This window comes from Phyllostomus hastatus, unplaced genomic scaffold, assembly GCF_019186645.2.
Source record: "Phyllostomus hastatus isolate PE091 unplaced genomic scaffold, TTU_PhHast_1.1 phas_scaffold_39, whole genome shotgun sequence".
Classification (NCBI taxonomy): domain Eukaryota; kingdom Metazoa; phylum Chordata; class Mammalia; order Chiroptera; family Phyllostomidae; genus Phyllostomus; species Phyllostomus hastatus.
In genome coordinates, this window is record NW_025334028.1 from 11,164,733 (window position 1) to 11,188,870 (window position 24,138).

Consider the following 24,138-nt stretch of genomic DNA (forward strand, 5'->3'; position numbering starts at 1 on the left):
GAAAAGGGCAAAATACATGCGCAAATGGAGTCCTTTCACAATTCACTATCCACTTAAAAATATAAATATTCTAACACTAGACAAGTATCGAGGATAAACAGTTTTGTAAAGACTAATATGGCTTAGTATGTAAAAAATATAAAATTATTGTACAGCAATAGACATTATAAAATAACAGAAGATAAAAGAGTAGGTAGAATGTTGACAAGCAGGACAAAGAGTTACCATCCATATGTGTTAAAATTTATCAATCAAAAAGGAAAAATACAACAGAAAAGTAGGCAAGAGAATAAGCAAGTGGTCATAAAAAATACTTTACTCATAATTTTAAAAATGCTCACAAATCAAAATCGATCATCCTTTAGATGGTGCAACTGCGGCAACCCAGTTCCTCCCAGGCAATGGAATGCACACAGCGTAACCAGGAGCAATCGGCCAGCGTCCCATGTGCAATCAGCTTGGCAATCCACACTGCAGGAAGTGACCTACAGAAATACTTGCAGAAGGGCAGGGGTGTTTGCAGCAGCATTGCAATGCCAATAAGTTGAAAGCTAACTAAATGTCCATGAGTAAGGAATGGTTAAACAAATGAGCCCTTCCATGCAGTGAAATCCTTCCTCCAAGCCGCTGTTCTGAAGAAGGAGGTAGGTCAACACAGACTGACGTGTAAAGATGCTCCAGACGTGTCATTAAGTGACTTACAAAACAGTGTAAGTGGGATGATCCCAATATTTTAAAAGTTATACAATGTGTAAACAAAAATCAGGAGGCTATACATGTGCCTATCACTGGGGAGTGAAGATATGGGACATTCACCTTTTAACCTCAGTGTTTGTTAAATTGCCTTTAAATTACACCTATGATCCAAGAAGACTTGAATCACTTTGGAAAAGGCCCCATTTTTAATAAGGGTTGTAGGCTTCCTCGCCAATGTTCCAAAGGACCTTCCCAAAGTCAAGTGGGCTCAGACTCTGTCCTTGCCCTGAAGTATGAGATGCTCTATGCAGAGTCGCTACCCTTGTGAGATTTGAAGTCCACTTGAGGATGACATCACACAACAACGAGTATCACTCTTTACTGCACGGGAAGACAAAGACACAGCAGCTGGTAAATGTTGTGTGAACCGCAGAAGGACTCCCTGAAATAGGCAGAGTACCTTCTCAAAAGTGTATCCTGATGATTACAAGCCACACAAAAATATAATTATTCCCACAGGCCCTGCCAATGAGACCCATGCATCAGCTCTGCACTCTCTTTACTGGTTGTGGAGGAAGTCAACATCCAGTCAGGCAGCAAGCCCCTACTATGCACATGAAGAGATGTGGCCTGTTGATTCAAGAGTCATGTGGGAATCCATAGGCTCTGGTGACCCAGGAGTTACTGCAACTTCTTCATTCACCTCCAAGAAAGCACTGGCCTCTTTGAGAAAGGTGGATTTCTTGTTATGGCAGCCTTCTGCACCATGTGGATTCCTTTTCCTGTGTTTATTCTTCAGTCTCCTCTTGTATATCTGATATGCTAGATGTTAAAACATGCAAGTATTTAAAAAATCACTTTAGTAAGGACAATAATTTAGTGGCCTTGTGCGCTGGTCAATACTTTGGGAGTATGTTTGCACTGGGTCATATATGTATAAACACACAGGAAAAAAAGGAGGGGGCAAGGAAAACGAGAAGAAACCCTGAAACAAAACAATTCAGTGTATCAAAATGCTGGTTTCTATCTGGAATGGACCTTTTGGGAATGAGACAGTCATCAGGTCACTGACAGCTCATCCACTCGTTCATCCATTTATTCAGTCACCTCCTGTGGAGTGCTGCCAATAAGCGTGACAATCCTCTGGCTTCTGGAGTGCAGCTGGGAATGAATGTCCCTTCCCTCATCGTCTCTTGTCTTGTGGGAAAGTTAAACCACAAGTGTTCCTGACATTGATTGTTATATCAGTAATCTGTATATAATCAGTTATATCAGCAATCACTGAGACTTACTCAGAGCCTGTTCCCTGGCAATAAAAATGACTGTGGCCCAAAATTAATATACATATGTGTTTGTTCATATCTACCCATCTATGTATGTATTTTTTATATGTCTCATCAATGGGAATTTCTTTCTTATACCTATTCTGTGATTTTCTTTTTAACTTTTTATAGTTATTCTATTAGAGCTGTCCCAATTTTTCCTTTTTGTCCTCCTTCCCCCAGCCCACCCCCCACTCCCACAATCAATCCCCACGATATATACACACATATTTTTTTTTAATTTACCTCCTGTGAATCTACATAGTGATTGACTCCAAAATGATGTATATTTGGCTGTATGGATAGGTAAGCATACAGGGTGGGGCCAAAGTACAATAGGTTTACAGTTGTGAGTACACAAAAGAGTTTATTCTTGTATTATTATTAATTATGGTATTATTTTCCATATGAACAACTGTAAACCTACTTTTGCCTCACCCTGTATATATACACATACACATATGTATACCTATATACAATTAATTTCAATACTTGTGTATTATACTTCATAGTTGAAAAATATGTCACAGCTATTCAGCACAACTCTTAGTCACAAAAACACTGTGAAATAACTTGACATTTGGCTCTTGCTGAAACACAGTAAATGTCAGTTTTGAGATAAATGATGGCTCGTGGAGACTGACCAAGTCCTGAAATTGAAGTGCTGATACTGCACTGTCTTCTGTGAAGCATACTCATTTATAATTGTAAGCTTAATTTCCCCTAGTTTTTAAATATTTTTCTGTGAAACTTCCACTTTGTGGCAAAGGATCTTGTTTATGCACTTTTCCCAAAACTGTCAGGCTAAAAATGTATCACAAGAGCAGCATGTGAATTTTTGGACTGAAAAAGGAGTTGGTAAGTTGGGTCAACAATTTTCAGTCAAGTGTATCCATCCAATGGGGGCTCTACCCACCTGCAACAATGAGAATTCCATCCACCATCTGGAAGAGTCCATAGGCCAAGGGGAAGCTAATCATCTGGACCATCTGCTCAGCGGTGAAAGACAACTGGAGCATGGTGATGCACATCTGAATATTCTGAGCTCCAGTTTCTAAGGAAATTGTCCTGCACCTACAGTAATTTTTTTTCAAAAGTCACATCCTAGCAATAAGGACTATTAAATGTTCTCTTACAAATAGCAATGTCAGCTATGAGCTTAGGCCACTATCAAGGTCTATTTATTTGCTGAGTGCCTATGCTTTGGGCAGTCTCCTGAGAGGCACTTGGGAGTAGAGCCCTATGAACCCTGCCCTGGGAATCTGATTGAAAAGTCAAGAGACACACACAGGAAAAGCTCAGTAACACCAGCAGATGCTGTAGAAATTTAGAAAAGGGGCATCAATGGTTAGGGAAGGCTTCACAGAGGAAGAGCAGGATTAAAGGATGGAAAGAGGGCAGGAAAGAGGCATTTAATGTGGGACAAAGTTGACATTAAAGGTCTGGGGACAGGTATGAGCTTGGCCTGTTCAGAGGCATTGCACGGGCTGAAGCCAGCCTGTGTGGGCTAGGGGCTTGGAGGAGATGAGAAGGGAGAGTCGAGTTAGAGGTACGAAACAGTATAGGCTAAACAACACTTGAAAGTAAGCCTTTAATAAAAAACAAATGTCTGAAGTGGTTTCTTTGGTGAAAGGTCTAGGAAAATACAGGAAAGTTTTTTCCACTTTCCTATATTTTATTAGTTTCCTAATTGCAAAAAAATAAAATAAAATAAACCTCACTTGAAAAAGAAAAGGCAAGAGGAAAAGAAAGGAGGAAGACACAGGCAGGACCTCAGGGGCTGGGTGGAAACAGTTTCAGTTGTCTCCAGTCCACAAAGGGAGGCTTCAGGTTTTTTATAGATGGAAGTGAAGAGGAGAGAAGTGCTTCAGAAGGTAAACCAGCATCTCTGTGCAAGCTGGATTGGAATGTGGGTGTGTGATGTGGGAACGGAAATGTCGTCACTGGTGTAGGACAAGTTCTGTGACTCTTCTTTTGTGTCTAGTTATGCTATTGCTTCCTATGCTTTCTTCGGACTACCCTGACTTCTTTCAGACCCGCATCAATAACATGATATGATTAAGCTGCTAGGCTGGACCTCACACCTAGACCATTCACTGGGCAAATGTGTATCTCAGTCCTGATCCTTCTTAAGCCACGAGCTGTGTAAAAAACAAAAATGTTGACTACACTTCTCTATAGGAATACTTTCTCTCCAGATTCAATTATATTTCAACCACTCAACAGTCCTACTCCTCACTTCGGAAACAGATCCAGGTCCAACTACAACATTCTGGCTTCAGGCACTTGGTCAAGTTACCTAACTTCTCTGAAAGGTTTGCTCATCTGCAAAATGAGGGCACTGATAATATCTATCTCTCAGGCATAGTAAGTAAATGAGATTAGTCTTGGTGGAGCCCCATCCAGTACTTGGTATGATCTACATGTTTCCAAGTGAATTGGAAACAGCATAAAGCTAGTTTTAAAATTCCCAAACTCCACCTTTGGAATTGAACTGCATAGTTTACTTTTCTTCAATAATTCTTCTTCTATGTTAAAAGTAATACATAATGAAAAACATCAAAAATATACCAAAAAATATTAGGCATCTAAAATTAGTCTTAATCCCACTACTCAAACACTATTAGCATATTTCTTCTAGTATTTTTCCATGCATAAAATTCTTTTCCTTCCTTCTACAAGATGGCACTGAAAATGGACACTGTTTTCCATTCTTTTTTAACTAAAATTTATTTCTTAAGTATTTTCCAAAAGCATTAAAATTGATTCACTATATTCCATTTCATAGGCACATCAAAAATTAAATATCTGTATTACAAAATATTTAAATTATTTCTATTTTTACATGTATGAATAACACTGCAATTAACATCCTTACATATCAACATCTGTCTATCTGACAGCTTCAGGACAGAGCTCTAGAAGTAAAACCACTGAGTTAATTACAAATATTTATATGGTTATTGATAGAACTTGTCTTTTAGAGAGTTCATGCCAATTTGTTACCCCCACAGTATAAACTAATGCTCACCTCATCTGTTCCAATAATGTGGAATATTATCATTTTCAATATTTTGCAGCATTTATAAATTCTATTCCCCAACTTGTAATGATAATATTTAAGGTAAATTTCTACTTTATTTCTCAAGTTTGCCCTTTCTCTTCTTGCCCTTAATAGTTAGCACTTTTTGAGAAATTGGCACAAATAATGCATATATATTTAATCTCTCAAACTTGCTTGTGTCATAGAATGGTCTCTGTATTTAGTGAAACCACCTCGTCTCTCCTATTTACTAAAATACGAAGGGAAATGTGTCCAAATTACAAGTGGTATTAACACCCCAATCCTACTTTCACAGATTACAACCTCCATCAGTTTGATCTTTGCTTCATTTACATAAAGAATGACTATGATCTTTTCACCACCTTTTCGATGGGCTGTTCTGTTCCATCCACCTTGTAAGTCAAAACTCTTAGTGTTTCCTGACACAGCCAGGTAGCAAAGTTACCAGTGGCCATGTGTTTAATTTATCCTTCTCAACAAAGGTTATGGGTGATTTAACTGTACCTCGGCCAAGAGTGGTGGGTGAGAAGTGCCAGCAGAAAGCCCGTGACATAGCCAATCGAAGGGAAGATGAAACTGATGGTCAGCAGGGTGGTGTCTGGATTCCAAGAGTCTTTCGCCAGCACCAAACCAGCAACTACAACAGCCAAAAGGAGTACCCCACCAGCGATGGCCCCAGTCTAAAGCAAACCAATAAAAATAAGTACACATAAACATCATGGTCTTTATGTTCTACAATGCAAAGTCTGTCACCACTCTAACGTCTTGGAATCTAGAAATTTTAGGACAAAGAGAGGACTTAGAGACCACTGGATCCAATCTCATCTCACAGAAAATAAACCTGAGGCCAACCATGATCAAGTGGCTTGGCTACACTAGAAACTGGTAAAGGTCAGCACAGATCTAAGTCTTCTTGTTGCATGACCAGTATCTTTTCCCTTCAAGTAGAGGGTTTGGCCAGGAGGGCAGGAGGGTTAGTAGTATTTTTCTTGGATAGGACATTTGTAAAATAAGTGAAATCTGACAAAGCATCCGACACCCTTACATACACCTCTTAGACACCTCACTGGTAACCTCTTGTCTGAGATCTGCCCTACCTGGCTATCCCCCTTCTTCCCACCACCCTTCAACCACCAGTGGCTTCTTACTGCTTTGATCCTTGCCCTTCTTGCCTCCAGATGAAACTTACCCATTCTTCACTGGACAAGCTAATTAATGAATATGAGAGGTGCTGACAATTACCTCTATCCTCTCTCAAATGAATAGTGTTTCTTTCTTTTGTTGCTTAGCAGAAACAAAAAAAATCAACAACAAAAAAAATTCCAGTGGTTTGAGTTTTAGATCAGATGAAAAAGAAGCAAGACCTAGAATGTTGGGAGAGAATCAGGATCTTGGCAAGCTCCTATTCATGCCATGTAGACAGAAAAATATGCATCTAGTTACAGTATCAACTTTGATTTGAAATGATTCTGAGAGTGGAAGAAGGTAGTCACAGGTAACCAAAACAAAACAAAAACAACTCAGTGTACCATGGATGTGTTCTGAGGGTAATTTTTACTGCCCAGATACAAGGACAGACTCGGCTCCCACCTCACAGGAAGATGCTGGAACACACAAAGATTTCTGATTATAAAAATCCCTCTGCATCTTTCTACCAAAAAAAATGGATTTAAAAGTTTAAAATTCACCAAAAGCAATTTCTTTAGAAAATGGATCAATCTCAACTTAAAGGAGGATTAAGAACAGAAATTGAAGATATACCAAAATAATGATTAAGTTATCCTTTCTTTTTTCTAAGGTGCTCTAGAATATTTATGCATATTGTTAAATATCGTTTGCCACAAATCCCATGGAATAGACAAAGGAAAGGGATTTTAAAACTGCTCCTTACAGATAATAAAACTGACATACAGAAAATGCATCTGATTTCTCCATTGGCACTGACAGGCTATCAGAGGATCTGGAAACACCAAAAATAATGTTTTTTTGTTGTTAGATGCCCTTTAAGGAAAATAATCAAAGGTAGAGTACTTGAAAAGTAAGAGGTTCCCATGAACATATTTTCTTCTCTTGTTTTACAGACAAAATTGTGACTATAAACTACCACACTGGAAATTTTCTCTGACTGAAATAACAAAGTGACATTTGTAGTCCAAATGCACAACCTGGAAGCCTCCTCCAGCGTTCTGTGCCCAACTGCTCTGTCTGCTCCTCCCCCACCCCTTTCTCACATTCCTCGTCTCGTCTCTGTGGAGGAACAGTGGGAGTCGTTCAGTCTTGTCCCAAAGGGAAAGCAGCACCATTTATGCAGGCAAGTGAGTGGCCATGTTCTGTCAGGTGGAGCCAAGCAGCAAGAGCTTAAACCAAACCAAACCATAAACCCCAAACTCAAACAAACTCAGATGTATTTGCTGAGCCTCCAATCAGCCCCAAATGTTTATTTCTTTATAAATGTAAAAATAACTAAAACATTTCTTAAAACTCTTCATGAAAGTAGCACATAATACAATCCTCTATCTTCTAAAACAATATGTAATTGCGAAATTAGAAAGCAACCCAGGAGATTAACACTCCTGTTGAGATTGTCTTCTCTCAAGCTAGGTATTTTTAAAAGCCATTTAAAAATAAGACATGAGACAGCCCTTCACCCTGCTCTACTCCCTGAACACTGGGTGCCATTTCACGCACACCTGAACGGCTTTCACCTTGAGAGCCCCTATGTGAAGCCCTGGGAATGGATGAACCCTGGTTTCTCTCCAACCACACACAGGCTTTAGATTTTCTGTCACTCAGCAAGAGTCCCACAATTTCCAGGGTGTCATAACCCCCGGTTTATGGATCTATGGGAGTGACAGCAAGGCTTAGAGAAGCAGAGAACATATGGCAGTTGGATCTAAAATGTAGGCCATGTAAGGAAAATTGCTGGGTGTGGGACTGTATTTGACTGGCTCATTTGTTCCAGTCATTGCTCCATATGCTTGTCAGGTCTCTGAGTCTGAGGGTGTGCTCACGGCAGGTGGGGCTGCTTACCTTGAGGATGATTTTGGATTGTTTTGTCCACCTATAATTCACATAGACACCAAAGGCCACAGGAATGGTCAGGCACAAAATGGAAATTCCTGAACAGAAGGAAAATCTGTCAGAGGGTACCCTGCCTCACCTTAATGCCAGTCCTCAGCTATTTCTACTTCAATTAGATAAAAGCTATAATTACAGCTGCATTGTTTTCTGCATCCTCCTCCAACTTTTTTTAATCTTTGGAAGACAGTTTTTGAATGGTATATGACACTACTGAATGCTACCACCCTTGGTCCATCACTTCTCTCAGAATCCCTCTGACAATCACGTGGAATTTCAGAGACAACTGGAAATTAAAAGGTCAGAAAACAGGAGGACCCTTTTTAATCTATGATATTCTTTGTTTCTACGTATGGGCTCACCCTCTACAACCATAGCTGTTATTCCTTATTTGAAGCCAATGGTTCATTAGCTTCACAAAATAAGAATACCTGTTTCAGACATTAAAAAGAGCATTTGTTGAACATACCAAAGCAATGTCTCATATTCTCCATGTGTGGCTAGTAACCCTAAAGCAGGTAGGAAAAAATGCCTTTTATGTAACCCAAGTGAATACAGGCGTTGACAACAGGGTCAGTGGAGCAGGGGCCAGCTTGCCCACGGCGTCCGCACACTCTGGTTTTTCAGTGGGGCCAAATGCCTGCAATACTAGCTCCAAAGCTATATAAATTGCTTCTAATATTTTGGATTTTAATTATTTGTGACTACCTTTTAGAATGCCATTAAAACAGACTATATCAAGTAATTTACTGATATTTAGGCACAGAAAAGGCTGCATGCAATCATGAAGATTTTTCTCAAATTTTACAAATTGAATGGTCTCCAGCTGTTATCAGGAGATAGCCATAGTTGTGGTTTTGACATACAGCCCATGGGCTGTAAGCCCTCCAGGTGCTTACTTGAGACTCCAGATTGACACTTTAGAGTTTCAAGAATCACAGAACAAAGGTTCTACCAGTTCTCCAAAATTCCTGACCAAACTAGAATTAGAACAGGCAGATAATTTCACCATGTTTTTCTTCTGAGTCTAGTGAGTCCACAGAGATCTCTAGGAAAAGGACAGAGTTTAATAAATAATATTCAGCAAAGGAGATAAAGAACAAGATATGAGTAAAAGTTGTGACATGTAGATAGACTTTAATAATCAATAGGCATCAGGGATGGTGGGGTGAAAATGGAGACAACTGTACCTGAACAACAATTAAGAAATATAAAGATAAAAACAATAACCAATAGGAACCACTTTTGTTGATCAGTGAAGAAGCCAGGGCTTGTGGGTGATGTGAAGGGTGGAGCTGTGGGGACTAAGGTCTCATTGGAGCCACTGTGATCTAGCTAACCTTCTGGTCATAATGAGTCCAACTGCTTTATAGTAAGTTACATAATTTTAAAAAAATAATGAAGTTTTCTGGCTTTATTTTTAAAAGTGAACTCTCAGCCCTGGCTGGCGTACCTCAGTGGATTGAGCACGGGCTGGGAACCAAAGTGTCCCAGGTTCGATTCCCAGCCAGGGTACATTCCGGGGTTGCAGGCCATAACCCCCAGCAACCGCACATTGATGTTTCTCTCTCTCTCTCTCCCCCCCTCCCTTCCCTCTCTAAAAATAAATAAATAAAACCTTTAAAAAAAATAAATAAATAAAGTGAAAAAAACAAAACACTGCTTTGCAGTGACTAGGGGAAAAAAAAAAAAAGTGAACTCTCGTAGGAGTTAAGAGCTTGGACTTTGCAGACAGATTCCTGAATCAGAATTCTAGGTTTGCCCTTACCAGCTGCATGATGTTGGCCAAGTTATTTAACCTCTCTGATCCTGAAAATCTAGGAAATGGAACTAGGAATAGAATCTGTATTGTAGGGTTGTTCAGAGAATTAAATCAGATAACATAAATGCCCCTGCATAAAGGAGGCAGGAGTAAACAATAGCCAGTATTCTCACTATCACCATTCTTGCTCCTATTTCATTTCACAAGCTCATACACACCTATGGTCCGATATGGAATAGTGAAATTCTGCTCAAGATTCCAGGACAAGGTGTAGAGATAGAGGCAGAGTGGCATCATTCCCAGGGCAGCCACTGTGGAGCAGGCCGTCATACTGATGCTGAAAGTAAAATTAAAATAACGTGTAAGAAGGAGAGCTTGAGATGAAGAAGTTAGTCCCACACCTAAAGCCACCCCAAACACAACATCTTAGAGATGACATGGGGTAACTTACTTGAAGCTTACTCCTATCTTGTTATTCAATAAATGATGGCTGCATTTGTGGTCTACAAAAAGATTTCCAGCAGTTTTTGACATCCATCTATTAACCCTTATTTACTTGAGGATATACTTGTCCTAAATATTTTGCTAGTGACAGTAATAAGGATTTTTTCCATATCCAGTTCTTTTCTATTGAGATGATTTATAGACCATAAAATTCATCTTTTAAAGCATTTTTAATATATTCACAAGATTGTGCAAAAACAACACCTATTTCCAGAATATCTTTATCAAAAAATAAATCAAACAACAACAAAAAAATGCACCCCACCCTGGCTAGTGTGGCTCAGTGGACTGAATGCCAACCAAAAGGTTGCCAGTTCAATTCCCAGTCAGGGCACATGCCTGAGTAGTAGATCAGGTCCTCAGTAAGGGGCATGGGAAAGGCAGCCACACATTGATGTTTCTCTCCCTCTCTTTCTCCCTCCCTTTCTCCCTCCCCTCCCCTCTTTCTGAAAGTAAATAAATAAAATCTTAAAAAAAACGCTCCCCATTAGTAGTCACTCCCCATTCCCTTCTTTCCCCAGACTCTGGCAACCAATGATCAATCTACTTTCTGTCTTTATAGGATTGCCTATTCTGGACATTTCTCATAAGTTCAATTATGTGTGTGTCTGGCTTCTTTCACATGGCAAGTTTTCAAGGTTCAGCCATGTTTTAGCATGTATCAGTAGTTCAGTCCTTTTATGACTGAATGTTATCTTGATTACTGTAGTTTTATTATACTGCATGAAATAAGTTATTGCTCCATAAATTTATAATATATTGTTTTTATTTTTCCAAATATGTAAGGTCTTATTTTTTAGTCTTTATTTTAGTTGGAGAAAATCACTTGGTTACACATTAAAATGCATAAGCATATATGAGTATACATACATAAAATACATAAGCATGTATAATGAGAGATGAGGAACTGGGGCGCTGAGTTTTGGGAGGGGCCCCTGCTCTGACCTGGGAAGAGAGAGAAGAGCGCGTGGCATAGGGAAAGCTCAGACAGAGACGTGGTAGAGAGCCAGGAGGTACATTCCACAAAAGAGAAGAACCAAGAGGTTCCAACGAAAGGCAAAATGGCAGCAAGAGATCAGGGAGGATGAGAACCCAAGAAGTCGATTCAGAACCATCCAACTTTCCCCCAATTTTATGGGTCTCCACCCCAAATTGACCCTTTCCATCTCCCTCCCCCATTGCCAACTCCCCGAGTTGTTTTCTCTCCATATCTGGGTGATGGAACCAGTGAAAGAATACATCAGAAAAATTAGGGGAAGTGAGGTAAGTGGAAATGAGATATCCTCCAGGCCAACTAAATATTTTATCTTTAAATTGTTGAAAAAATTACACAATGTGTTTATACACGTACACACTGTTTACGGACACCATGCATGCTGCTTTACCTGACGAGCTGAGGCAAATAACACACCACACAACACAACCCAGGGGTGAAGTAAGACTTCATTCATTTCAACACCAGGCCCCGAGAGTCTGTGAACATTCCAGTATACACTGTTAAGTTCCCACGCCAGACTGCCTTACACATAGCCTGGGCCCAGTCTGGCCCATGGCACAGATGGCTGAGAAACCAGGAGGTGGAGCACCGCCCCCCAACACACACACACACCAGGAAGAGAAAGGAGACCCTCTGCAGGGCTGAGGTCTGCTGCGGAGGAAACGAGGGTCCTCCAGCACTTCATCATTGGGCCTGGGGTCCCGTGCCATTCTTCCTCATAACATACATCACAAACCTTTCCATCTAATTTCCCTGCTTATAAAACAATCTATGTTTACTTTGATATTTTCTATCAGAAGAATGTTTATTATAGTCTCAGCCAAGCAGGATTTATTTCACTTCAATGATGTTGAATATAATCTTTCTGCACTCTCATTCATGGCAGATAAAAAAGGCAAAATGGATACTCCTGGAGAGATTTGGCAACATTTAGCAAAATTATACATGCATTTGACCTTCTAGCCTGCAACTGCTTATCTGGGAACCTATCCTAAAGATGTGCTGTGAAAACAATAAGTTATAAGATACATATTCAATACATCTTATTACCCAGCAGTCTCTGGGCAGCAGCATTCCAGAGAGTGAAACCAGGAACTGCAAGGCCCCTTGAAGCTTCTGCTTGGAAGACACATGGTATTGCTTCTGCCTCATTCTGTTGGTCAGAGAAAGTCAGCTGCCAAGCCCAGACTCAAGCAGTAGGGAAATATGTGCCCCCTAACTCCCAGATGGGTGGACCAGCCTTATTACATTGCAACAGAAGGTACATATGAGAATGGAAGGACTTTTGGCCATACTTTGCAATCTATCATAAATACTGAAATATTTACAGGTAAAGTAATAGCTGGAGTTTGCCTCAACATAATCCACTGGGTGAGTGGGGAGATGAAATGAGCTGATCAGACGTTGGTAACTGCTGAAGCTGGGTGAAGTATACAGACGGTTCACTATGCTAATCTGTCTACTTTTATATATATTTGAAGTTTTCTATAATAAAAATAAGTGTCACTTCCAACCTTGTAGGGAACAGTGCAGTGTTGCTACCAGTCTGGTTAGGTGAGGTTTTCTCTGTCATATCGTACTGGGGTGGGCTTTGCCCTGCATCAAGCATTATGCACAGACTGTGGGGGCATCTAAAGCAGTTCCTGGCCGACCCTGGCCAGCCGTGGGCATGCCCACCCTCAGCACTGCTGTGTACCACCTATCTGCTCTTCAAGTGTTCACTCTTAGGGGATGGCCACCACCGCCATCTGGACACACTTTTATCACATTACCTCACCTGCTGCACACATACCGTACTCTGCACAAGAGCTGTGTACCTGTCGACATGACCCAGACTGTGAGCTGTGAGAGGGGCAAGGGCCTTAGTGACCTCCCCAGCCCTGGAACCTGGCATAGCCTCCTACTACAAAGCATTGAAGAAGCTCATTATATCCTTGCTGGATAAACACGTGGATCAAAGGATGAACCAGAATGCCAATACACTGGTGCCAGGAAAATGTTCTCTCTGCCTTCCTCATGGGCCATATGACTGCATCAGAGTCTTGAAAATCTTTGCGACATGACCCCTTTACACTGAACTCAATGGTAGTCACCTCTATCGCAATCCAGAGGAACAGAGACTTTCTGTTAAAACATAACTAAAATCTTGCTCTTCCAAGTACAAATGTGAGTAACATTTTAAAAATCAGCTTTTCAGAAATCTAAACTTAGATAATTTGCAAGTATTTGTATACATTCCTTCCCCTCTTTTATTTTTCCATTAAGCAGTCCTGTTTCTTACATGTTCATTCAATGAATAGAGCTTTATTCTCTGTTTTTCTCTTTTTGAAGTAATCAAATAATACACATCACTCTGCAACTTGGTTACTTTTTTTTGTCTCATCTTAATATCATAGGTGCCCTTTCAGGACAACAAATACAGCTTAAGCTCATTATTTTAAAAAATTGTATAGTATACCATAATATAAACACACCATAATTTCTTCAGTCAACCTTGTTAATGATGAATAAATTGCTTTGAGTGTTTTTCCATTATAAACAATGTTGTAATAAACATTCTTTTACATATTTCATTTGAAATTATTCTTTTATTTCTATGGAATAGATTTCTAAAATTGGAATTACTATGTCAAAATTCTGTTTTTAATTATAAGATAGTACCAGATTATTTTCCAAAAAGACTGTTGCATTTCACAATCTTGCCTACACTGGATGTGACCAGTTCCTTTTGATTTTAATGAGAATACTCTTATGCAACAATGCATTTTGCTGTTATTTTGTTACACACAGTTTCAATGAAGTCATATTTTCTTTCATGTTTGCTGGCCTCTTAGAGGTCCTCTCCAGACAGTCTTGCTAACTTCCTGGCCAAAATGGAAGCATAGGTAGACACACTTTTCCTCCTTGCACACCACAAGAAGAATTACAACTAACCTCAAAACAAAAATCACCCAGAACTGCCAGAAAATCTAACTATGAAAGTCTGACAACCAAGGAGTTAAATAAGCCATATTCATCCAGATGGGTAGGGAGGGTGGAGACAGGGAGCTGGGGCAGAGAGGACGCAGTGTGTCAGTGGCAAGGTGGTGGGGGCAAGGTGGCAGTCACAGTGGCTGGCAGAACAGGTGGTCCCACATTCTCGTGTGTTGGATAAAAATCAGGAGGGATAACTTGGGAGTAAGTGATCCCAGCCCCAGGCCATACCACACAGCCCAGGGGTCCAGCACCAAGAAATAAAGCCCCATAACTTCTGGCTGTAAAAACCAGTGGGGGTTGGGGTGGCAGAATAAACTGCTAGTCTGTCAAGAGACCATTTAAAGTACCCACACAATCTAGAACATATAAAAACCCACCCACTCTGGGAACCACCAATGAGGCAGCAGCTGAAGGGGTGCCAGTCACATAAGGGAAGGGGGTGAAGTGACTGGAAACAGAGCAAGTGCTGAGCAAGCCTCCAGCAGCCAGGCAGTAGCATTGCCCTCTCTCCAAGTCTTCCTTCTACACAGAGATACAAAGTGGTGAAGTAGTTTGCACCACCCTGGCAAATACCTAAACCTTACAACTTAACAGGCACACTAAGACAGGAGTCAAAGCAGTTCTACCTAATACAAAGAAACAAACATAGGGAGACTGCCAAATTGAGGAGACAAAGAAATATGGCCCAAATGAAAGAACAACGAAACCCCAGAAAAAGAACCAAGCGAAACAGAGATATCCAACCTATCACTGGTGATCAGGATGCTCAGAGAACTCATTGAGTACGGCAAAAGCATAAGAGAAGAAATGAAGGTTACACTAAGTAAAATAAAGAGAAATCCACAGGGAACCAACAGTGAACAGAAGGAAGCTAGTGTTCAAATCAACAATTTGGAACATAAGGGAGAAAAAAAACAATCAACCAGAACAGAATGAAGAAACAAGAATTAAAAAAAAAAATGAGGATATCATAAGAAGACTCTGGGACACCTCCAAAAGTGTCAACATCTAAATCACAGAGATGCTGGAAGGAGAAGAGGAAGAGCAAGAAATTGAAAACATGTTTGAAAAAATAATGAAAGAAAACTTCCCTAATGTGGCAAAGGAAATACACATACAAGTCCAGGAAGCACAGAGAATCCCAAGCAAGTTGAACTCAAAGAGGACCACACCCAGACACATCTGGGTGTTTACATTTTGATTAAAATGCAAACACAAAATAATTAAAAACAAATTAAAACACAAAATAATTAAAGTTTAAAGATAAAGAGAGAATATGAAAAGCAGAGAGTTACCTACAAATGAGTTCCCATAAAACTATCAGCTGATTTCTCAAAAGAAACTTTGCAGGTTAGAAGGGACTGGCAAGAAGTATTCAAAGTGATGAAAGGCAAAGACCTACAACCTAACTCACTCTATCTAGCAAAGCTATCATTTAGAATGGAAGGGCAGGTAAAGTGCTTCCCAGACAAGATAAATCTAAAGGAGTTCATCATCACCAAGCCATTATTATATGAAATGTTAAAGGGACTTATTTAATAAAAGAAGATCAAAACTATGAACATTAACATAACAACAAACTCACAACCATCAACTGAATCTAAAAACCAAACTAAGTGAACAACTAGAACAGGAACAGAATCATAGATATGGAGATCATTTGAAGGGTTATCAGCTGGGATGGGAAAGAGGGAGAATGGGGAAAAACATACAGGGATTAAGAACCATAATTGGTAGGGGCAAAATAGACAGGGGAGTGTTAAGAATAGTATAGGAAATGGAGGAGCCAAAGAACTTACATGCACAACTCATGGAAATGAACTAAAACAGGGGGGTTTCTGGAGGGAAGGGGGACCCTGGGTGGTGGTGGCAAAGGCTGAAAATATTGGGACAACTGTAATAGCATAATCAATAAAATATACTTTAAAGAACAATCTTGCCCTGGCTGGTGTGCCTCAGTGGACTGAGCACAGACCTGGGAACCAAAGGGTCATCAGTTTGATTCCCAGTCAGGGCACATGCCTGGGTTGCAGGCCAGGTCCCCAGTGGGGGACACACAAGAGGTAACCACACACTGATGTTTCTCTCTCTCTCTCTCTCTCTCTCTCTTTCTCTTCCCCTCTTTTAAAAAATAAATAAAATCTTAAAAAAAGAAAACAGTCTTGGTTGTCTAATTTTTTTCTTTTCTCAACTTACAGAAGCTCTTCTAAAACTAGGGTACATATCATCATGTGTAATACAAATATCTTTTCTAAGCTTCTTGTATATTATTATAAGTTTCAGAAACTTATATGAAGTCACATGGGTTTACTATGGCTTTTGCCATAATAAATAATTAACCCCAAGAGAGTCAAATTGGCCCATTTTTTATGGCTTCTGACTTTTTTGTCTTGTTAAAGATTTCCCCGTATCCTAAGGTTATTCAAATATTGCCCCCACTTTTTACTTTTTTATAGGTTGATATTGTTCTATTTATATTTTTAACTCATCTAAAACATGCATTACATGTGGTATAAGGAATGAAATTAATCTATTGTTTTCTATGAGAGGCAAGTGTGTCAATACTATTTACTAAATAAACAATTTTCCACTAACTTGAACTGCCAACCTCATTAGGCATTAAATGTTCAAGTTTATTCAAAATGTTCTTTTTTGCTTAACAAATACCAAATTGTTTAAATTACTGTGTTTTACATGTTTTTCTCTTCAAACTTGTCTTAGCAGTTCTAGCATATATTTTATTCCATATGAAATTTAAAATCATTTTATCCTACTGAGAACGCTTACTCTGAGCAAGATGCCCTCCTAGCTAGACAGCAGATGAAGGAAAAAAAGCAGTTCTCAAACCTCTGTATCCATGAAGAGTGTGTGGCTCAGAAGAATGTATCTGGGAAGCTTTTGTAAATGCTTAGTCTGTGATAATGCTACATTCCTTGGCTCTTCATTTAACCAAGTCTTGTAAAGAATTCCCTATTACATTGTTTTACTCCTGAACTTTTAAAGAACTTACACAGCATTTTCCCCAAACATGGCTTTGGCTCATATAGCAGAGGTAAGATTCATGACTGTGGAGAGTGTGAGATTTCCATCAGACTGATCCTATATCCTTGATTACGTAAGTTACTGCCGCCTCCTGTACACAATCGTTCAAGCCCATGATGCTCATGGAAAAGGTCAAAGATGGTGACAGATGATCCCAGTGCTCCACCAAATGTTACAAATGACAACAAAACTAGAAAAGCACACAGTGGACATGTGTGCGTACAGTGGAAGGTCACATCTTTTGTTTTGCTGCCATGAAATTCCAACATAGTATAAACAGAGGACACGATGAACTGGGTTTCTCTGCTGTTCACATATAAATTGTTGCAAAAATCTGACTTTGATATAGCAAAATTTCACTTCCATTAAGAATGTCATCACCATTCCCAAACAATTATAGAGAATAAATAATGAGACAGACTCAGTAAATCTGGAGAAATTAGTCCTGAACCTCCCTTAAAACATGGAGATTGTATATAAATATATATAAATAAATATTATATAAATATACACATGCACATTATGTTAAAATGTAGTGTCAATATGTACATCATTTTGCAGTTGGGACTTAAATTATTAAGATGTTTTAGTTTTAAACCAATAAAATCAGAAACTCTGAACTTCAAAAACTATGAAAGTATATATACTTATTTCCCCCACTGAAAAAAAATTAATTATCTGGATAGCAGATGAAAATGGAATATGCTATAAGATCAGGTCAACAGACCTGGCCCTAGAAAACAGTTCAAGGTCAGGTTTTCTGTCCCCAAATACACATTACTCCTATTTGTTTCCCCTCAAAAATAATAACTAGCATTTATTGAACACTAACTGCTAAATATCATACCTCATGCTTTTAGATACATTTTCTCTTTTCATATATACAATAACCCTATGTGTAGGTATTATTTCCATTGTACAGACCAGGAAACTAAGGTACAGAGAGTTACAGAAACTTACACAAAGTCACATGGATTCAATTTAAGTTCTGTATCTTAAAATGATATTCAGTTCTCCACCAGATCACGTCAGAAAACGTGAAGAATCTGAGGTCCTATTTCCAGAGTCTCTGCTGAAGAACCAAAAGTCTTTAAAGTTCAAAGGTCACTGAACCCCTCCAGCTCCACCTCCACCAGTGGTCAGAATCCTTTCTCTGTAGCTGAGGACACAAATACATCCACAGGGGAAAAATGGACCTCATATTCCAAATGTCATCAAACTTTGAGTTGCAAACATTGAGTTGCACCAGTAAACTCATCTCATGTCAAGAGAAGTTTTCATGACACACACAGGCAGTCAGAAACTTCCCTTCAGTCAGTCACTCAATGATTATGCAGCACCTACCACCACCAGATTGCCACTGAGCAAGCAGAGGTGAGCAAGCCCTCAAGGACCTTACAGACCTAGTGGGTGAGGCAGATAAGCAGCCTAACTGTTGCAAGGCTTTCCAATAGATGACAAGAAAAATTATAGATTTGGTGCTATGGGGACAGAGAGAAGAGGCATCTCTGTCAAATATTTTCAGGAGAAACATTCAAAATGAGGGTGAGAGAGGGGAACACTTAGACATTATAATTTGCTTTTCTTTTCCTATTGTCACAAGATACTTAAAACTTAACACTTCTAGTTGATACCCAAAAGAACTGAAAGCAGGACTCCAACAGATATTTACACACCCAAGTCCATAGCAGCATCATTCACAACAGCCAGAAGGTGGAAACAACCCAAGTGTCCATGGACAGGAGAATGGGCAACAAAATGTGACACGTACATACAGTGATTATTCAGTCTTTTAAATACAGGAAATTCTGACATGCAACAACGTTGATGCATTTTGAAGACATTATGTATGCTAAGTGAAATGAGCAAGACACAAAAAGACAAATATTTTATGATTTCACTTACAGGAGACACCTAAAGTAGTCAAAATCATAGAGATGGTAAGTAGAATGGTGGGTTCTGAAGGCAAGGGGGAGTTATTGCTTAAGGAATAGAGTCTCAGTTTGGGAAGATGAAAAAGTTCTAGAGATAGATGGTGGTGATCATTGTACAATTGTGTGAATGTACTTAATGCCATTGAACTATTTATTCAAAAATGTTAAAATAGTAAATTTTATGTTATGTGTATTTTACCATCAGAGAAAAAAATAGCCTCAGACAGTCTAACCCACTGATTTCACAAAGGAGATGACATCCAGAGAGGGAATTGCTGAAAGGCACATAGCCCTTTGGGCAGAGACTAAACCCAGACCCCTACGCCAGTGCTCTTGCCTGCTCCACATACGAATACTGACTCAAACAGCATTTTGTGCCAGGTGAGATTCTAAGCACTTTATATACATTAACTCACTCAATCCCCACAACAACCCACAAGGTAGGTCATGTTTTAAGTGAGGAAACTGTGGCATAAAGAATTTACATAATCTACCAAGAAGACCCAGTTCTGACCCAGTAGTGACAGATCTACTTACTGGTTCCAGAGTGGTGCACTTAACGACTACACTGTACTGCCGGATCTTAGTTTTCACGCCCTGCCCTTAAAGGCAAGAATTCTGCCCATCCTTAGTAGATTGCAAAAATGTTCCCAAATGTTCACCCCTCTCTTATTCATGTCCTCTGCAGTGTGACTTTGCAGCTGACCCCATCAAGAGGCAGAATCTACCATACTCCTCCATTCCTTGAATCTGGGCTGGCTGTGAAATTTGCATTGGTCAATGGAATGCAATGAAAATAATGATAAACTGGTTTCGAGCCCAGGTCTCCAGAGGTCTTGTAAGCTTCTTTTTTCTAAACCCCACCACTATTATGTGATTAGGTTTAGGTTAGCCTGCTGGAGAATGAGAGACCATGTGGAAAAGAGCCCAGATGTCCCAGCTGAGGCCAGCTAAGACCAGTCTACATCTAACCAGTCCACAAATATGTGAGAGAGCCCTGCAAGTTCAGCTGAGCTCAGTACATAGGCAGGATAATTTCTTAGGTTGCCCGTATATGTGGGTCAATTGCTTTCTGGGACAGTTACAATGAGGGAAACAATTTGATTTGGGATAGAATCAGGCCAGTTGGCTTTCTAGACTGTGGGAACAACGTGGGCAAAAAGAAGATAGGAAGTGTGCAGTGTGTTTGGAGAATAGTGACTATCCCATTAAACTATAGACCACTTGTGCCTAAAGGGTCAATGGGAAATAAACCTTGAGAAGTAGGTTAGACCTGGCTTAGTTTCTACCAAGTTTAGTAGGTGTTGAGAAGCCTTTATATGTATCACACTGTTCATTTTCTCCTTACAATACTACAAAGAAAGTACTATGGCTTAGAGTTACAGAAAAAAAGGTCCCAAGCCAGGATTTAAATACAGGCAGAGACCATAGCCTGCCTTATCCACTTACTACAAACCATGATGGAGACACTGAAGGTGGAGAGGACATTGTAAAGATAATGCAAATGCCAAGAAAGAAATTGTGAGGGCCTTACCTGAGGTGACGGCAGTGGGGAGAGATTGAAAATAATAGCTATGGGTGAAATGCAAGAGAGTGGGCCACAGGTTTAAACAGCAGACTGAGTGACCAAGGTCAAGAACGAAGGGAGTCACCAAAGAATGCTAAGATGATGAGCCCAGATGACCGGGAAAATGACTGGGGGCATGATCAAATACTCGAAAGTGCAGAAACTGGTTCAAATGAGTTGCTTCTGAAATGCCCCGCATGGGGAGAATGCGTGGAGAACTGCAAGTCGTTAAATGGATACAGAGTTAAGGCATGAAAACCATGTTTAGGGTCATCTACAGGGAGCCAGATCTCAACTTCCTCATTTGTAAAATGAAGCTGAATTTTATCCAGCATTTGGAACTTCTGTCTATAACAATATACTCAGTTTTGCTGGAAAGTTATTTTTGTTGGTAATCAAGTGGAAAGAAACATAAGGAATTTGGATGTTATTTCATTTAATAACACTGAATTTTCTCCTTTTTGCAATTTTGCTGAGATTTAAAATTTTATTACTCTTGTATCTATAAGCTTTTGAAAATCTAATATTTAGTTTCCATTTTCTTACAGGGGATTTTTTGCTTGTTTTTGCTTTGTTTTAAGACTCAAAATCAAAATTTTAAAGAATGATAGAGTAGCTAATATTTATTTCACACCCACTATGTGCCTGGCATTATGTATATATATTTTCTCCTTAAAATATAGCAATGTGAGGAGTAAGTAATTTTAACCTCATTTTAAAAATGAGGAAATGAGGCTTATCAGTTAAATAATTTGACCACAGTTAAAGCTAATTAAGAGAAGTAAAATGAGCTTTATCTTTTACAGACTTTCTACTCTTTGGTGTTTTTATTACAATGTTGGTTAATAAAGAAATGAAGGTAATAAATGTTCTCTTTCCAGAGCAGAAGTGGTTGAGAACACTGGAAAAAGACTGACCTGCCTATTCAGAACAGAAGATCTAGTGTGTTGGCGAGTGGCATGCAAGAAAGTACCTTAACTACATGTAGCCTGATGAGAAACAGATGTGAAGTCAAATCTGCATTCTGCCATACTCATTTGTAGCATTTGGCAACCATTTACCCCATCTGAGTCACAATTTTCTCAACTGTAAAATTCAGCATAATAAAAGCTCATGGACCAGGTTATTACGAGAACCAAGGAGAGAAAGGGGTCAATGATGAGAACTTACATTGTCTTGGAGATGATGACTTGTAAAAAAAGAAAGAGTAAGAGAATACATGAAAGCATCTACTGCATGTCTACCAAGGTAGTCAATAATGTTTCCTTTTTCTGTCCAAAACATTAAGATCCCAGAATTTATGGATGACATATGGACTTTGTATAAAGAATATTTATCATTTCCCAATTATTATATTAATGATCATCTTTATTGAATTTGAATTAACAATGCATATCAGTGGGGCTTATTTTTAATGAGCAATGTATCAAGTGATTCTTTTCAAATCTCTGATAAGTTGGTAAGTAAAAACATTGCCGATTAAAATTAATCGTTGGTCTGCACCCATTAACATTTACAGGTGAAATATGCTCCATGTGTTACACATTCAGCACATGCCGGGAACCAGAAACCCATACCTGCAGCTGACTCACTAACGTCCACTCGCAGCCCGAGCACTGTCAGCACCTCTGACTCACTCGTTCATCAAATAATAAATCTCAGCTAAATGACATACACATCAAACAAAGTTTTAAATTTAGAAGTAGTTCTCTCCCTGCTCAGGACATAAAACAGTTTGTTCATCAGTAAGCAAAGAATCTAGAAAGACCACTGTTTTTAGCTCTTTCATTTTTCCAACTGTGACTCCTCTATTCTTTCCTAAATGCTCTCTTTTGATCCCATCACAAGATGTGGTTAACTTACCCTCATTAACACATAAATGAGTGATAAAGCCTAATGTCTCCTAGAGGTATTTGTCCACACATAACTGGAAATAAGGTCACTGGCTTAAATAAAAGGAATGAGAGTCTTCTCATGAATGTTAAGGATGTGAAAAGCAACAAGAAAGAACGCTTTTAATCATAAGTCTTTATGTTGCTCTCCAAGTCAACTCAATAGGCTACCACCAGCACTTGAAACAGGATATGTCTATCACATAACCCGAAACTCCTTCATTCAGTCCACCATGACGTAGGTGTACAGGCAACACTTGCTGATTAGAGCCACAAGGGCCTCACTCTGGGTATGCTGCCACCGCCGCCACTGCCACCATCACTACCACCACCACCACCACTACCATCACCACAACTGCTTCCAAACCACTGTCACTGGCTTCCAGGGATTCTCAGCCTATGTCCTGGGAGATTGTGAAGCCTCTTGTTAAGGCTGCCAGTGAGGGTGAGAATGAGTTCGTGCCTAGGAAGGGCTGTTGGGTGAGGAAGGGACCTGCTTCCACTATCACATATAACCCAAACCCCATCACTCAGAAAAGTAGTTGCCGTCAAAGGACAATCACAGCAAAGTCAATTTTGAGCTCAGAAAGGAAAGTCCTTCCAGGACTGAACAAGTCTGTATAAAATATTTCAAGCCCTGGCTGGTGTAGCTCAGTGGATTGAACATGGGCTGCAAACCAATGTGTCGCAGGTTCGATTCCCTGGGTTGCAGGCCATGACCCCCAGCAACCGCACATTGATGTTTCTCTCTCTCTCTCTGCCTCCCTCCCTTCCCTCTCTAAAAATAAATAAATAAAATCTTAAAAAAATATATTGCCTACTCAATTCTCCACCTAAAAACTGGCTGAGCTTTCAACACGAAAAGTGTCAGTTACCTCCCACTCCCAGGCAAAGTGCTATCGGGGAAGAATAAGCAGTGTAACTTACCTGAGATCCATATCTCCTTCAACCCAGAAGGTGAAGATGTTAGAAATGGTTCCACCTGGGCAGCAGCCCATGATGAGAACAACAGTAGCTTGCACAGGCTTCAGAGAGAAGCTGGTGGCCAGAAGATAAGCTGTAAGAGGCATGAGACCAAACTGGCAGAGCAATCCCACAGCAATGCCCCAGGGTCTCTTGATGTGCAGCCACAGCTTCCTGATCTCCACAGAGCACCCCAGTGAGAACATGAGCAGGCCCATCATCAAGACTGACACCACTGTGAAAACAAGTTTCAGGTTCTCAGGTGCCGGCAGCCCCACTGGCTGCTCCTCCTCTGAACTGTTGGCAGGGCAGGCTGAGCTGCTGGAACAATTCACTTCCAT

At 39.8% G+C, this 24,138-nt stretch overlaps 1 protein-coding gene across 1 annotated transcript; it reads right to left on the reverse strand.

Annotated features, from left to right (window-relative positions):
- Window positions 1-82: 82 nt before the first annotated feature.
- Window positions 83-24,138, reverse strand: SLC10A6 (solute carrier family 10 member 6). The gene is made up of 6 exons (XM_045820272.1): window positions 23,762-24,138; window positions 10,141-10,259; window positions 8,113-8,201; window positions 5,587-5,762; window positions 2,935-3,092; window positions 83-1,518 (listed from the first exon to the last, which is right to left on the reverse strand). The coding sequence occupies exons 1-6, from the start codon at window positions 24,136-24,138 to the stop codon at window positions 1,304-1,306; spliced, it is 1,134 nt and encodes a 377-aa protein (XP_045676228.1). The 3' UTR covers window positions 83-1,303.